At 44.3% G+C, this 14420-nt stretch overlaps 1 protein-coding gene across 14 annotated transcripts in view; it reads left to right on the forward strand.

Moving 5' to 3' along the window:
* GAPVD1 (GTPase activating protein and VPS9 domains 1) overlaps window positions 1-14002 on the forward strand; it is a 61482-nt gene extending 47480 nt beyond the window's left edge. For all 14 annotated transcript variants that reach the window (XM_080669687.1, XM_080669691.1, XM_080669693.1 and 11 more), the window contains 9 exons: window positions 1942-2064; window positions 3767-3896; window positions 5227-5336; window positions 5666-5825; window positions 6938-7125; window positions 7597-7810; window positions 9400-9472; window positions 10295-10492; window positions 11973-14002. In XM_080669687.1, coding sequence (XP_080525813.1) covers window positions 1942-2064; window positions 3767-3896; window positions 5227-5336; window positions 5666-5825; window positions 6938-7125; window positions 7597-7810; window positions 9400-9472; window positions 10295-10492; window positions 11973-12113 — 1337 coding nt within the window. In that variant the 3' untranslated portion in view covers window positions 12114-14002. The remainder of the gene's footprint in view (window positions 1-1941; window positions 2065-3766; window positions 3897-5226; window positions 5337-5665; window positions 5826-6937; window positions 7126-7596; window positions 7811-9399; window positions 9473-10294; window positions 10493-11972) is intronic.
* The last annotated feature ends 418 nt before the right edge of the window (window positions 14003-14420 follow it).

Genomic DNA, 14420 nt, shown 5'->3' on the forward strand with positions numbered 1-14420 from the left:
TCATTTTCTTTGTATTGAATTCAAGCCATTTAACTTCTCCGCTGGTGCAAAAACTTCTACCCAATCCTAACTAATGACCCATTGGAAATTATTAAATCCATTTTAAAATGCTATGAAAGGAAATTTCTTAACAGTCTGCCCATAATACCACCATCCTAACTATTCTTGTTTTTTTTTTTTTTTTTCATGTTCTCTTCCAGTCTTTTTGTGTTTGTACATGGCTTTTCATGATTTAATCAGATTATGTATGTAACTGTATTCTTTTAACACATGTTATTTCATAAACCCTCTCCCAGTTTCTACTAGACAGTGATTGTTTTTAGTAGTTTTTATTGACTCTAAGATAATCTATCATCTGATTTTACTGCAGTGTGAACATTCTCTTGCTTTTGGATATTTAAATTGTACCCAACTTTTACTATGAAAATACTGCTCACAGCTTCATATATGTAGCATTTTTTGTTTGTTTTCATTATTTTCTTTGGATAAAAATTTTAAGAATGGTATTATAGAAATAAAGTCTATAAGCAACATTATGGCTTCACTATAGTTAGCCAAATTCTGTTGTCCCTTTTCAAAAGAGTCTCAACAGCACTGAAAACCAATAGCAAAAAGTACTCCCCCCCCACAAAAAGATTTTGTAACAATAAAGATTTTTCAGTTTACATTTTGAAGATCAGATTACGACCCTGATCTGGCATTCAAATGTCATTATAGCAGAAAGATTACATTACTTTGGAAATCCTCTCTTTACAGTTTACTACAATTTTATGGAGATAGAAATACAAAATATTATTTTCATGGAAAAAGAAAAGGAGAGCCTATGAGCATAAGTACTTAGCCTCTCTATACCTCGATTTCCTTTTCTGTCAAATGGGGTGATAGTAGTACCTCCCTATGGGGTAATTGGGATGATTGATTGAGATTGCTCATATAAGGTGCTTAGCACAGTCCCTGGCATGTGGTCAGTGCTCAATAAACGGTAGCTGCTATTAACACACATATATAAATTCTAGTGACCTTCACGTGAATTTAGACTTTTTTAAAAATGGGATTCTACCAGAATGTGGACATTTATGGTAGCCACCTGCTTGGCCTAGATCTATTGCAGGAGTTTACATTTCACTCTGGAACTTTCTGTGTCCCATAGATCTGTAGCAGTTCTTTGCTTTGATAACGTTAATTACCTTGACTACAGGAAAACATTGCGATGTGCTGATTTTGCCGACAGGATGGCAGTCCTGTCAGTAAACAGTGCTGTGCTGTGATTGTGATAAGCTTTTTCTCTGTGCACCCCAGGTACAATTCCAGCACTCCCCAGCAATGTCTAGGTTCTCTGGGAGTGCCTCTGACTCCATTGCATGCACAAAAGTGCTCTGTTCCAGCAGCTGCACTGTCATGGTGAGATCCAGTGAGATAGCATATGAAAATCTGAAGTTTTCAAATCTGGTGTAGAGAGAGAAATCCAGGAAGACTGGAGGAAGGCAATTTTTATTATTATTTAAAAGGCTTTAATTCTCAGTTTGAATACTTCTTTGTTCCTTCAGCATGGAGATGTCTGAGTAAATGAAGTCTGCATATAAAATTGCATTGTGGGAAGTTCTGTTAGCATGAGTTGCTAATACCAGTGGTTTGAGTGTAAGCACTTTAGAAACCCATCATCCATTCAGTCCGCACTGAACTTTTTGACACTGTCATGTGGAATTCTGGCGATGATGAGAAAGTGGATTTAATTCTCCCAATTCCGTGCTTTGGCAAGGCGCTCAGACCCAGAAATGGGAGGAGTAGGCAGCTGCATGGTGCCTCTTAACACTGAGATATGTGCTCTTTTTAAGTCTTACCTCCTAATCGGCCTTTGGGATTATGCTCCTGGTGTCGTACTAACATCAGAGTTGGTACAAACTGAAGGGAGCTAATTCTCTCACTCTCCTCTCCCTGCAGATGATCCCAGCCCTAGACTCAGTGCACAAGTTCAGGCCGCTGAGGACATTCTGGACAAATACAGGAACGCCATTAAGCGAACCAGCCCCAGTGAAGGAGCAATGGGCAACTATGACAATGCAGGTGATAACCGTGGTAAAGATTTGAAGAGTAACCTTTGAATCACAGTGATAAAGATGATCTGAATTAATAGTGCTACTTTTGAATAGCTGTCTGAAAAATATGATATAATTCTCAAAGTAAATGCAGAGGAAACAAGTACATAAAGCATAACTTGTACGCTGCGTGTATTTATGCTTGTATGCGCACTGGAAGAAGAGACACTAAGGGAGTCTGGGGAGAGGTGAACTTAGCACAGCTTTTGTTTTGAAAAGTTTTAAATAACAGAAATGTTGAAAAAATAGTACAATGCAGGTCCACATGCCCTCTACCCAGACTTACCAGTTGTTAACATTTTCCCATATTTCTCTCTCTATAGTTTTTCCTAAAGCATTTGAAATTATCTCCTAAGAATAAAGATTTTTCTCCTATACAAGCACAGTATCTTTATTACACTAAGGAACTTTTTATTCCTTTTGATTTTATATATGCATATCTTACCTAAATTGATCCGTTAAAAACATAAAAACAAGTGTGGAACCACAGATCTGGCCTGGCTGCATTTTTGAGTTCACCCCCAACTCCTTCCTGGGCAGTGAGAGAAGCCCTGGGGAGTCATGGCTGGCCAAGGGGTTTGCAGCTGTCTTCTATGGGAGGATTCCGTGTCCATAAAATGAGGGGTTATGTAAAACGAGTTTTGAGACCCCTTTTAGTTCTGTGGTTCAGTGATTCCGATTGTGGAGTAGTAATATTTTTTAAAAATATGTTTTTATTGATTTTTTTGAGAGAGAGGAAGGGAGAGGGAAAAAGAGAGAGAAACATAGATATGAGAGAGAAACATCATTCGGTTACCTCCTGCACACACCCCTACGGGGAACTGATCGAACCCGAAACGGGGGCATATGTCCTGACCAGGAATCAAACTGGCAACCTTTTGGTGCATAGGATGACACTCAACCAACTGAGCCACACCAGCCAAGGCCAGATTACTATTATTATTATTATTATTACTACTACTACTACTACTAGAGGCTTGGTGCACGAATTCATGCACCAGTGGGGTCCCTCAGCCTGTCCTATATGATCAGGCCAAAACCGGCTCTCTGACATCCCCCGAGGGGTCGCAGATTGCGAGAGGGCGCAGGCCAGGCAGAGGGACCACACTGGTGCACGATTGGGGCCGGGGAGGGACGTGGGAGGTTGGCCAGTTGGGGAGGGACCACAGGAAGGCTCCAGGGCGTGTCCAGCCTGTCTCGCTCAGTCCTGATCATTCGTACCCCAGCAGCAAGCTAACTTACTGGTCGGAGCGTCTGCCCCCTGGTGGTCAGTGCACATCATAGCGACTGGTCGACTGGTCAACTGTCTGCCCCTGTGGTCAGTGCAACCATAGCGAGTGGTTGAGCAGCCTTAGCATATCATTAGCATATTACGCTTTGATTGGTTGAATGGCCGACCAGACGACCAGACACTTAGCATATTAGGCTTTTGTTATATAGGATTATTATTATTAAATAAAAAGTTTCATTGTTTTCAATTAGGATTGGTATAAGAAGTAAAGTCATTCTCTTCTCAAAAAGTGGTCTCTTGATATATTATCATTGCTATAAATACCTTGTTGTGTAATGCACAATGCTAATTTATCACTGAGTTGCTCAGAATAACTTCTGGTGCCAGAACATTTCAGATTAAGCTGCTTATTATCCTTTTGGGGGTGGGCTTTGTTTAGAGGTTATGGGTGACGGGGAAAGTGCACACGATTCTCCTCGAGATGAAGCACTGCAAAACATCTCCGCCGACGACCTCCCGGACTCCGCGAGCCAAGCGGCCCACCCTCAGGACTCAGCCTACTCTTACAGGTATTCCTTCTACAGGATTAAGGACTTGGGGTTGGACTTTTCATCACCATTGCAGTCACCTCAGTCATGTGATTCATTGTGTCACTTAATAAAGGTATAAAGCAGAGAGTTAAGAATGAAATGGCTATTTTCTGAGGAGACTTGGCTTCCTGTGTGGATGTCATATATCAAAGGCTTGAGTTCAGGGATAAAGGAAAACCTCGTGTGCTCACAGGCACCACATAAGCCATTAAAATGAAACAGGTGGCAGAGCCTCTGCCCATGTAAAGCACCCAGCCCCGGTGAGAAATGCTGGGGAAGATGAGGGGGGCGTGGGAGCTGGGATCAGCTACCCCATAGACCTGAGGAGCCCTCAGTTTGTCATCCTCCTCACCCAGATTCCAGTCACTAATACACGGCCAGTGTTGTTCACATTTATTTCCTCCAACTAGTTTAAAGAAGACCCTAATACATCATTTTATTTATAAACATTATGAAGCTTTGTAATTTTTTCCTACAGTAAAATTGGAGGGAGTGGCAGACAATTTTTATTTTTCAGCCATGACTTTACCGTTATATATTTTATGACACTGCAGAGTGGGTGAATATTACATTTGGTAGGCTTAATCTGTAAGCTACTCATTTTATAGGAAGCAAGCCAATAGGGAAAGCTCGGAGCTGCCAGGTGAGTGGACAGTGGGGATCCTGCAGGAGGAGCAGACTTGGCCTGTTTGCTGAGGGGTTTCAGCTCCTTTCTTTGGATGGCAGCTTTGGACATTCTGAGGAAGCTCTGGTCCATGCCCTGCAGGGTCAGAAAGGGCCACAGCCACCAGCAGAGGAGAGCATGCTGATGGCATCTCTCGGTGTGAACAGAGAGCTGCACTGCTGGAGGGCAACACCTTACTGCGGGGCGCTCTACCCTCGGTGGTGGTCGGTGCCGCAGTAGTTGGAAGTTGAAAGGAGCAGCTTTTGGCTCCAGCAACAGAACAGTAAGAAAGGGCTTCCTGCCAGGTTGTGAGCTGTCTAGTGGCAGGATCAACACTTGTCGAGAGCTATGGTAGACGGCATTCTGAGTTTGAGGGGTGCCTCCCAGATATGCCTTTCTGACCCTCACAGTGCCTACTCTCAGAGCACATCTTGCCCAGAGCACTTTTACGTCCTTGCTCCTCGCATCACTAGAAAGCCTGTTCCTTTAAGTGAGGTGTCAGTATAAGTTTAAAATCTCCTTTGATTATGACCACTTATAACATTTCATTCCTGAGATAGCATATTAATTTACATAGCAAATGTTCATAAAATGTGATCCTATCTGGATATAGAAATTAGTGAATTTTCAACTCATTTTTTTCAGAGATGCAAAAAAGAAACTGAGGCTTGCTCTTTGCTCTGCGGATTCTGTTGCTTTCCCAGTGCTAAGCCATTCAACAAGGAATGGTTTACCAGACCACACAGACCCAGAAGGTAAGTTTGCTATATGACCATTTATTTTTTCTTGTATTTGAAGGTTGAACCATATGAAATTGCCAGTGTTCAGCTGTATTTAAGCTTTATAGCAATTCCATATGGTTTACCTTAATAGATTCATATTAGGATCAGTAACGGCACTCGATTACCGCTGGTTCATTAAATGTTCAATGTTTGAGAGTGGCAGTTCAGCTTAGTTCTACTGACACGTTGCTAAAGCAGAATCAACACCCCAAAGGCTGAGCGATGACATATCCCTTAGGTAAGCATGAGGATTTTCTCAGCAATAACAGAATTCTTGTGTTTTTTTGTTTTGTTTTGTTTAGAGAATGAAATTGTATGCTTCTTAAAAGTTCAGATAGCCGAAGCAATTAATTTACAAGATAAGAACTTAATGGCTCAACTGCAGGAAACTATGCGCTGTGTGTGCCGCTTTGATAACAGGACTTGCAGGAAACTGCTGGCCTCTATCGCCGAGGACTACAGGTACCATGCAGCTTTCGCTTTAGGCCTTGTTTCAGCAGCGACTATTATCTTCTCGGTCCTTCCCTTGGAAACGAATCTAGGCTTACATGGAAGTTCTTGGCTCTGTTCACTGGACGTAGATTCCTGAGGCACACCTTTGGCTCTTTAGTGGGCAATGTAGTGATGAATGAGCAGCTCTTAGAAACAGAGAAGTAGTACCATTTACTTCAGCATTGCACAAGAGCTTTAGCAGAGGCGGGCCGGGGTAACGAGGGCATCATTTCTCCTTTGTAGGGGTGAGAGGGAGGACGGCTTCCCTGGACCAGGGCGGCAGGAGCAGGCCCAGGAATGTGCTCCCTTTGTCCCTGGCCAGCCCCTTGCTAACAGTTGAGGAGAAACACGTAATTTAGACGCTTAGGAAGTGAAGAGGGCTTTGAGGCTGAGGGCACGGGTGCTCTAAGATGGTTACATTTAGACTGTCTGCCAATAATTGGTGGCATGTTAAAGACCTAGTGGTATAGTAACCTGTATTTTGTTCTTATTTCAGTTTTCTCTAGCAATCAATTTCCTGTTAGTGCGAGGCTCTACCAGCGTGGAGACTGTGCTCCAATATAAAATAGGCCAGCAATGTGAGGGACTCAGCCGTGTTCAGTGAGTTAGGTAGCTAAGTGCTCAGCCCAGGAGATGCTGTTCTTCAGAGACATGCAGCTCTGTTCTCGAGCTGGCGGCATAATTCGTCTTCCAGACTGTTGTCTGCAGCCTGACATACTAACGTGTAAAACCAAAACCCCTGAAGTAATCTTTTTTTTTTTTTTAAAGAAAAATTAGGCCGAAACCGGTTTGGCTCAGTGGATAGAGCGTCGGCCTGCGGACTCAAGGGTCCGGGTTCGATTTCGGTCAAGGGCATGTACATTGGTTGCGGGCACATCCCTGGTGGGAGGTGTGCAGGAGGCAGCTGATCGATGTTTCTCTCTCATCGATGTTTCTAACTCTCTATCCCTCTCCCTTCCTCTCTGTAAAATATCAATAAAATATATTTAAAAAAAAGAAAAAAGAAAAATTAGGACTCTTAGTTTCCAAAGAGAGCGTGCACTGTATATATCTGGTGTCCTGCAAAGCATGTTTCCTTTCAGGAAAAGGGCCCCCTACATTGCTTATCTCACCCGCTGTCGACAAGGACTGCAGACCACGCAGGCCCACCTGGAAAGGCTGCTGCAGCGGGTGCTGCGGGACAAGGAGGTGGCCAATCGATACTTTACCACCGTCTGTGTGAGGCTGCTGCTTGAGAGCAAAGAAAAGAAGATCAGGGAGTTCATCCAAGGTAACTGGAGATGTTAAATTGAGCATCTCTTCGGCCACAGCATTGGGAAGATTTGGACATTTTTGTTTTGCTAGTTTGTTTGAATACCTACATGTCTAAGAGCAGTTCCTTAAGTTCCCAGTTATTTTATGGGTTCTTAACAAATAAATTTTATTTTTATTGGTTTGAATATCTGTAGTTTATTTAAAAATGGATACAGTTGGTAAAGTTTGGATCCACACAATTTTTCTCATTTTTTAAACCAAAGCATATAATTTTTATAACATACTCCTTATTCTTAAACTTTTATATCTTACCTTTCTCCTGACTTGAATGATTTGGCCACATATTCTCCTAAAATAAATCATGCCCAGACTCTTTTGGCTTTAAGAGCACAGTATCTGCATAGCTAGTGATTAAAATTATTTCTACAGTTTCCTTTTTAAAATTATTCAGATAGTGTATGTTTAAAATTATTATTTTGCATTGGAGACTTTCAGAAACTCACAGCAGCTGATGATAAAACTGCTCAGGTAGAAGATTTCCTGCAGTTCCTCTATGGCGCGATGGCCCAGGACGTCATCTGGCAAAATGCGAGCGAGGAGCAGCTTCAGGACGCTCAGCTGGCCATCGAGCGAAGCGTGATGAATCGCATTTTCAAGCTTGCTTTCTACCCCAATCAGGATGGGGACATACTCCGTGACCAGTGAGTGCTCTCTGTGTAGTGCCTGTGTTGGACCACGTGGGGAGACGTCAGCTAGCCCACACGTTAGAGGAGCTATACGTAAGACCAGAATCTAATAGAGCAGTGGTCGGCAAACCGCGGCTCACGAGCCACATGCGGCTCGCGAGCCGCGGTTTGCCGCTCTGTTGATTAATGAGTTTGCCGACCACTGTAATAGAGAAATGCATGTTGTTACCATTGTCCCCCCGTCAGAATACAGCAGCGAAAAGAACGCTGTCCCCTGTTTCCGGGGATGTGGAGACGCAGACTGAAGGGTGCACACATTGGGCTGGCCTTTCTGGGAGGCACTGCTGTTTGCCTGGATTTAGCATTTTTGTTTTTCCTCTTCTGCATTTTCTTTTTTTTTTTTAGAATGGATCTCTTGTCCATTTAAAAAAAAAATTTTTAAATTGACTTCAGAGAGGAAAAGAGAGGAAGAGATAGAAACATCAAATATGAGAAAGAATCATTGATCGGAGCTGCCTCTTGCACATCCCATAGTGGGGATCGAACCCACAACCTGGGCATGTGCCCTGACGGGGAATGGAACCGGGTCTCTTGGGCCATGGGTCTATGCTAAACCGCGGAGCCACACCGGCCGGACCTCTCCTGCATCCCCTTGAGCACTGCTTTACAACCGTTTCTCCCTCAAGCGTGTTGAGGTGCCCGCGGTGCTCCCTAGCTGTAGCAGTGACTGAATGCACCGGGGACTCTCAGGGTCCTGTAATAGCATCTCAGGGGTCATAGGTGGTTTTTGTAAGTTTTTATTTTTTCATGGAAGTTTTAAGATATTGCATGTATATTTGGGAGCATTCACTTTCCTCTGAATGGTTTAGGATCGTCCCAGCCTGCCTCTCACTCGTTCACAGTCTCAGAGGCTGTTAGCCCACCCCGAGCCCCTGTCCTTAATACACCAAGTGGGACCTGTTTTCTCTCCAGAGCACCAGTCTTTGGCTTCCAGCGTGGGGTAAGGAATAGGGACATTCAAACTGTGTTGGCTGCAAAGAGCACTTTGAAGCAGGGGGTGCCTGCCTTCTCCCCGGCATCTCTGCAGGTGTTACAGAGGGAGAGCTCACGTCCTCTGGAAAGAACACCAGCAGCGGGAAAGCTGGTTTAATCAAACCTTCGCCTGTTTAAGCCGAATTACTCTCCCCTGTGGAATGAGAGATTGTGTGTTGAGTCCCTTCTCCATCTGAGCATCTTTGGCTTCTGGCTTTTGATCCTCTACCTCGTGACAGCCTGATGCTAATTAGTGCAGCCTGGTTGCTAATTAGTTTGTCAGGCAGTTTGTGGGCTGAGCGCTCCTCTCTTCCTTGAATGCTGTCTAGTCTAGGCAAGAAGGACTTCTGACTGCATCTCCTCATTCACTCAGCATTTCTGAGAGATCCTGTTAAAAATGTGACTTTTTAACAAGACAGAATACCTACAGCTAAGATAGGGTCTCAACTGTAGTTGTAATCTATATCTAGAAATGAGTCTAAAACAGTTCAAATGTTTTAAAGAATCAGTTATGACACTGTGTGCCTTACTTTCTGACATGTATTTACATGTTTGTTTTGGGGGGTTTCCAGGGTTCTTCATGAACATATCCAGAGATTGTCGAAAGTGGTGACCGCCAACCACAGAGCGCTTCAAATCCCGGAGGTAACGCAGGGTTAGCACGGGAGGCGTTGGGAAGTAGATCTGCACTCTGTGCCGTGTGCATGTTGCCAGTTTTTCAAGGAAACAGAGTATAATAAAATATGTAACACTGTTTGCATTGGAGGAACTTCAGTCTAACTGAAGTGCACGAAGATCCTCTGGGGGTTAAAATTCCTGGCGAGGAAGGGCCTCCGGGCTGCAGAAACCGCTGCTCCGGGGGGTTAGTTGCACCTGAATATGACGCCAACTTACCTTTTAGTTATTGATGATATTTACCTGCCACACACTTCTTACAAAACAAGGAAATTTCATGTATGTGAGCTTTCTGGTTGTTTTATTAAAATCTCCACTAATGGAGCATTGATTAGCATAAAATTTTTAATTGTCTTTTTTGAATCCTTTATTTCTAAAACTACTGCAGCAAAGACACATTAATTTATAAATTGCTTTCTTTTAAAAGTAGCTTGTTTGTGCTTTTGGAATCAGCTGCTACAGTAGAGAAGCTCCATCCTAGCTATTTAAGAAAGATGGAAATTTTATGAATTCTAGGTTTTGGGGGTTACTGTGTGCCATTTCCTCCATTAGAGAATACCTAAGTTTTTTTACTTTAAAATGCAAGGCAAATTATTTAAAAATTAAGCTTCAGTCTTTAGTGGAAGGTGAAGAAACTGAGATCTTGTTTTACTGACGAAGGGAAAAGGCAACATGTGCCCCCTGTCTCCTGACAGGCAGGTGCTGTGGCGGGTGCTGTGGCGGGTGCTGTGGTCGGTGTCTGTGGTTGCCGGCAGGTTAAAGACCTGCCTGCCTGTCTGTGGTCTCGCTTAGGTTTATCTTCGGGAGGCGCCATGGCCATCTGCGCAGTCAGAGATCAGAACCATCAGCGCTTACAAGACCCCGCGGGACAAGGTGCAGTGCATCCTGAGGATGTGCTCCACCATCATGAACCTGCTGAGCCTGGCCAACGAGGACTCTGTCCCCGGGGCGGACGACTTCGTCCCTGTGCTGGTGTTTGTGCTGATAAAGGTGGGCCCTCCCCACTGGTTGTGAGACAGTTCATCGGGCACCGAGCAGGGTGGGGCACGCATGTCCCAGGATGTTAGACACGTGGCTCTTCCCAGGCCTCGAGCTCTGTGTGTCCAGAAAGAAAGTGTCTAACGTCAGGGGTTGTTCTGTCCAGAAGTCAGGGTTTTCAGGAGAAAGGGCCGGAGGATCAGATTCCTAGAAGAGCGTTTTGAAGCAGGACCCAAAGTCCTTGGTTGGGGCTCAGTGTGTAACTACGAGTGAAAGAAAAATTGTGCCTTTACATCTTCTTTCACCCTGGTTCTTCACAGTACTTGTCACATAAACTACTAAATTTGCCAGTCATCTCTCTTCCTTTGGCCTCTTATGTTGTAATTGTACCATATTTCAAAAAGCCCCGACAGCCCCAGCCGGTTTGGCTCAGTGGATAGAACATCGGCCTGTGGACTGAAGGATCCCAGCTTTGATTCCAGTCAAGGGCACATACTTCAGTTGCAAGCTTGATCCCTGGCCGTGGTCGGGGCGCATGTGGGAGGCAACCAATCGATGTGTCTCTCTCACATTGATGTTTCTCTCTGTCTCTCTCCCCCTCCCTTCCACTCTCTAAAAATCAATGGAAAAATATCCTCAGGTGAGGATTAACAACAAAACAACAAAAAACCCTGACATATTTTGTCCATTTTTGTCTTTGAAATTGAAATTTCATCATCTAAACAATAACATTGAAAAGTTATTTTGAACATTTTGGGGGAACCATGTGGTTTGGGGGCATCACTCCTGTCTTCCAGTCAGCTTGCCCATCTGTTGAAGTCTAAGGGATGTCTGACACCTCTCTCACTCATTCTTAATGCGAGCAATATTTCCGCAACCTCAGCTCCGAGTCAGAAACCCCAGGATCAGCGTGTGTGGCTTTCCTAACCCCTCCCGGGAGCTGCTGCTCTTCTCTCTCCCACTGTGACCACCGCTGCCGGCCTGCTTTAAGGAACAGGCCCTGGCTTGTTTCCCAACCGCCTCACACACCTGTGTCCTTTCTTGCCACGGGAAGGTGGGGAGCAGGTGTCCTGTGTTACCTCTTGCAGCAGAGGGCATGTTACCTTTTTAGTGTTTTCTTTCTCAGCTGCTTCTCCCTGCACTTACCGCCCAGTTATCACTCAGTTTGCCTACAGCGTTTATTCCCCTCCGAACACTCTGGAAGCCTGGGATATTGAGTAGGTCCACTGGGCTGGGTCAGCCTCCTTAGGGGGCAGTGGGGTTCAGTGACCTGCAAGCATAGGAAGCTCTGGACAGTTCAGCTCGGATTAGGACCCACTCGCCTCTGCAGTGCACTGTTGCGGCTTTACAGAATAGTTCCAGAAAGGGAATTCAGGGGTTGCTTTCAGAAGGAGAGCTATCTCTTTCAGAGACAAACGTTTGAGAATATTAAAAGATTTTTGCAGAGCTGTACGTCTGACCAGTTGACTCTTACTATTTCTCATTTCTCTAGGCAAACCCACCCTGTTTGCTGTCCACTGTCCAGTATATCAGTAGCTTCTATGCCAGCTGTCTGTCCGGAGAGGAGTCCTACTGGTGGATGCAGTTCACAGCAGCGGTGGAATTCATTAAAACTATCGATGACCGAAAGTGACCAGGACCCAGGCCAGCCAGGCAGCAGACTGTTCGGCCGGCAAACCGACCTCTAGGAAAATGTGCCAGCTGCTCTGCGGGCGGGAGCTTGTTTTGTATGATATTGTACAGCATTCAGACATTTTAAAACAGATCTTTACTAAACAGATTAATGCGCTAACAAGCAGGTTCTCTTTCCTTCGGGCTCTTCCTTTCTGAATGGCATACTACCCTTTCTTGTCCCCAGGTAGAGAGAGAATAGTACTGCAAAAAGGGACCACATTTTTCAGGTATTTGAAATACTAAAACCTCCTAGGAACAAAGCAGAACCTCCTAGAACATTTTTAGATCTCCGTTCCTGGATACTCATTTTTTCCTTTTATTGAACAAAAAAGAACAGTACACCCCTTTCAGGATGCTGTGTGACCCTCTAGGGGTCCAGTGGAGGGAATGGGCGCTGCCCTGAGGATTAAAGGTGACATCGTGGCATTATCTATAAATACACTCACCTAAATTGAAAGCTAAGAAGGAAATGTAAATATAATATATATTTATATTTGATGTAATATGGACATCTTCAGATTCTAATAAACAAGGAATATTGCTGATAGTAGATTGTGATGTACCCTCTTGTGAAATGGTTTCCTTGACAAAATTTAAGCTGAGCTTAAAATCAGAAAACAAAAAAATATGCAGAAATATTTATTAAAGTGTAATACAGTTTATTGGCCTTTCTAGGTGTGGGGTTTGATGCCCAGGGCTGCCTTTGGTGAGAGGTATCCATCATGAGTCAGTGGCCCAGACATTTCTCACTGCACATCTCCGAGCTCCGGAGGAGAGAGGTCTCTAACCGCCATACCCGGCATCCAAAGGAGCAGTTGTACCCAGTACTTCACTGGTACTTCTCATCTGAAATACGAAACAGTATAGAAACCCCCAATGGAACTCTTACCACCCTTTCATTGCCACATAGTTTTGATGATGAGTCACATTGAATGCACAGACCAGGAATTCAGTGAATGTCATTTTTTAAAACAATTAATTTGTATTGTCTGCTCTGTGATCCAAGTTTTATTAGTGATAAGCTATTTTAATCAACCATACAATTCTTACAGAAATAATCTATTTTGTCTGGTTTCTGTGCCTTTATTCCCTCTTCTGAAGAAAAGTATGTGTTTTGAGATTTTGTTTTGATTGTATATTGATAATTAATCAGGAGTTGGTTTTGGTGTCTGAGAAATTGGCCAAGGAGGCACACCAAAGCTTTAAGCACAATTCTTGGACCTGGTCACCACCGACTGGTTTCACTTTGTACGTTTCTAATCATGTTTAGCTTCTTTTATAACAAACTCGGTCCCATACCTTGAGCTCATTACTGACAGCTCTTCCAGGCGTTTTTAAGGGAACTGTGACAGACACCTGGAGCCGATGAATACAGAGGTTGTCTTCTCCCTCCCTCCCAGATTTCCGAAGGAAGCTGGGTTTTCTTTATGCCTCCACCTCTTCATTCATTTATTTTAAAACACCCAAATAACAAGTTGCAAAGGAGTGTGGGATGTGGTTTCTGCCTTTTGGGGAGAGGTCAGAATTAAAGTAGTAGTACAACATGTCCTTTGGAGTGTTAGGTCATGTGCTTCCTGAGCTGTAATGCTCAAACTTGCCCAGGAATGAGAAGTCAAATCCCATCATAAATACTTTACAAGACAGTCAAACACGATTTCTAAGACCTAGAGGGAGTCCATTTTCTTCAGCATTTGATTCAATAAATGTTAAGTCAACAGAAAACTTGGAATAGTTGAACATCATTGTTATGGGATTTAACTTGGAAGTCAATGAGAGACTTTTTCCCTCCGTGGTTGCTAAACCTGTTCCATGTTCTCACCATGGAAATAAACATGAAGATGTGGACACTGTGCAGGGTCTTTTCTGTGGAGCAGAAGGTGTTGAGTTTGAGGTGCAGGGCTACCCCGAGGCAGGAGAGGGGCCTCTAAGGGCTTGCGCCAGGGGTGAGTAGAACCCCAGAGACTGGTTTCAGAGTTGCACCTCTGAGATGCAGGTGGGGGCTGGTAGAGACACAGGGCCCAGCTGGTGATGGGGCAGGCAAGTGCCCTCTGGACACCTTCCGGAGCCGGGACCACCCCCCTTCCCCGTCACTGGTTTGATTCATGACCAGATTCCTCACAGTGCTGACGTCTGAGTTTAGGAATCGGTAACTAGCAGCCTGGTGGGCGGGGTGTGAGGCAGGGAATCACTTGATTTTGCTCTTTCAGGAAAGAGGTGTTGCTGTTCTTTGGATGTTTCTTACCACACTGACCCCCCAGAGCTGCTT

Source organism: Plecotus auritus, assembly GCF_963455305.1.
Source record: "Plecotus auritus genome assembly, chromosome: 5".
NCBI lineage: Eukaryota > Metazoa > Chordata > Mammalia > Chiroptera > Vespertilionidae > Plecotus > Plecotus auritus.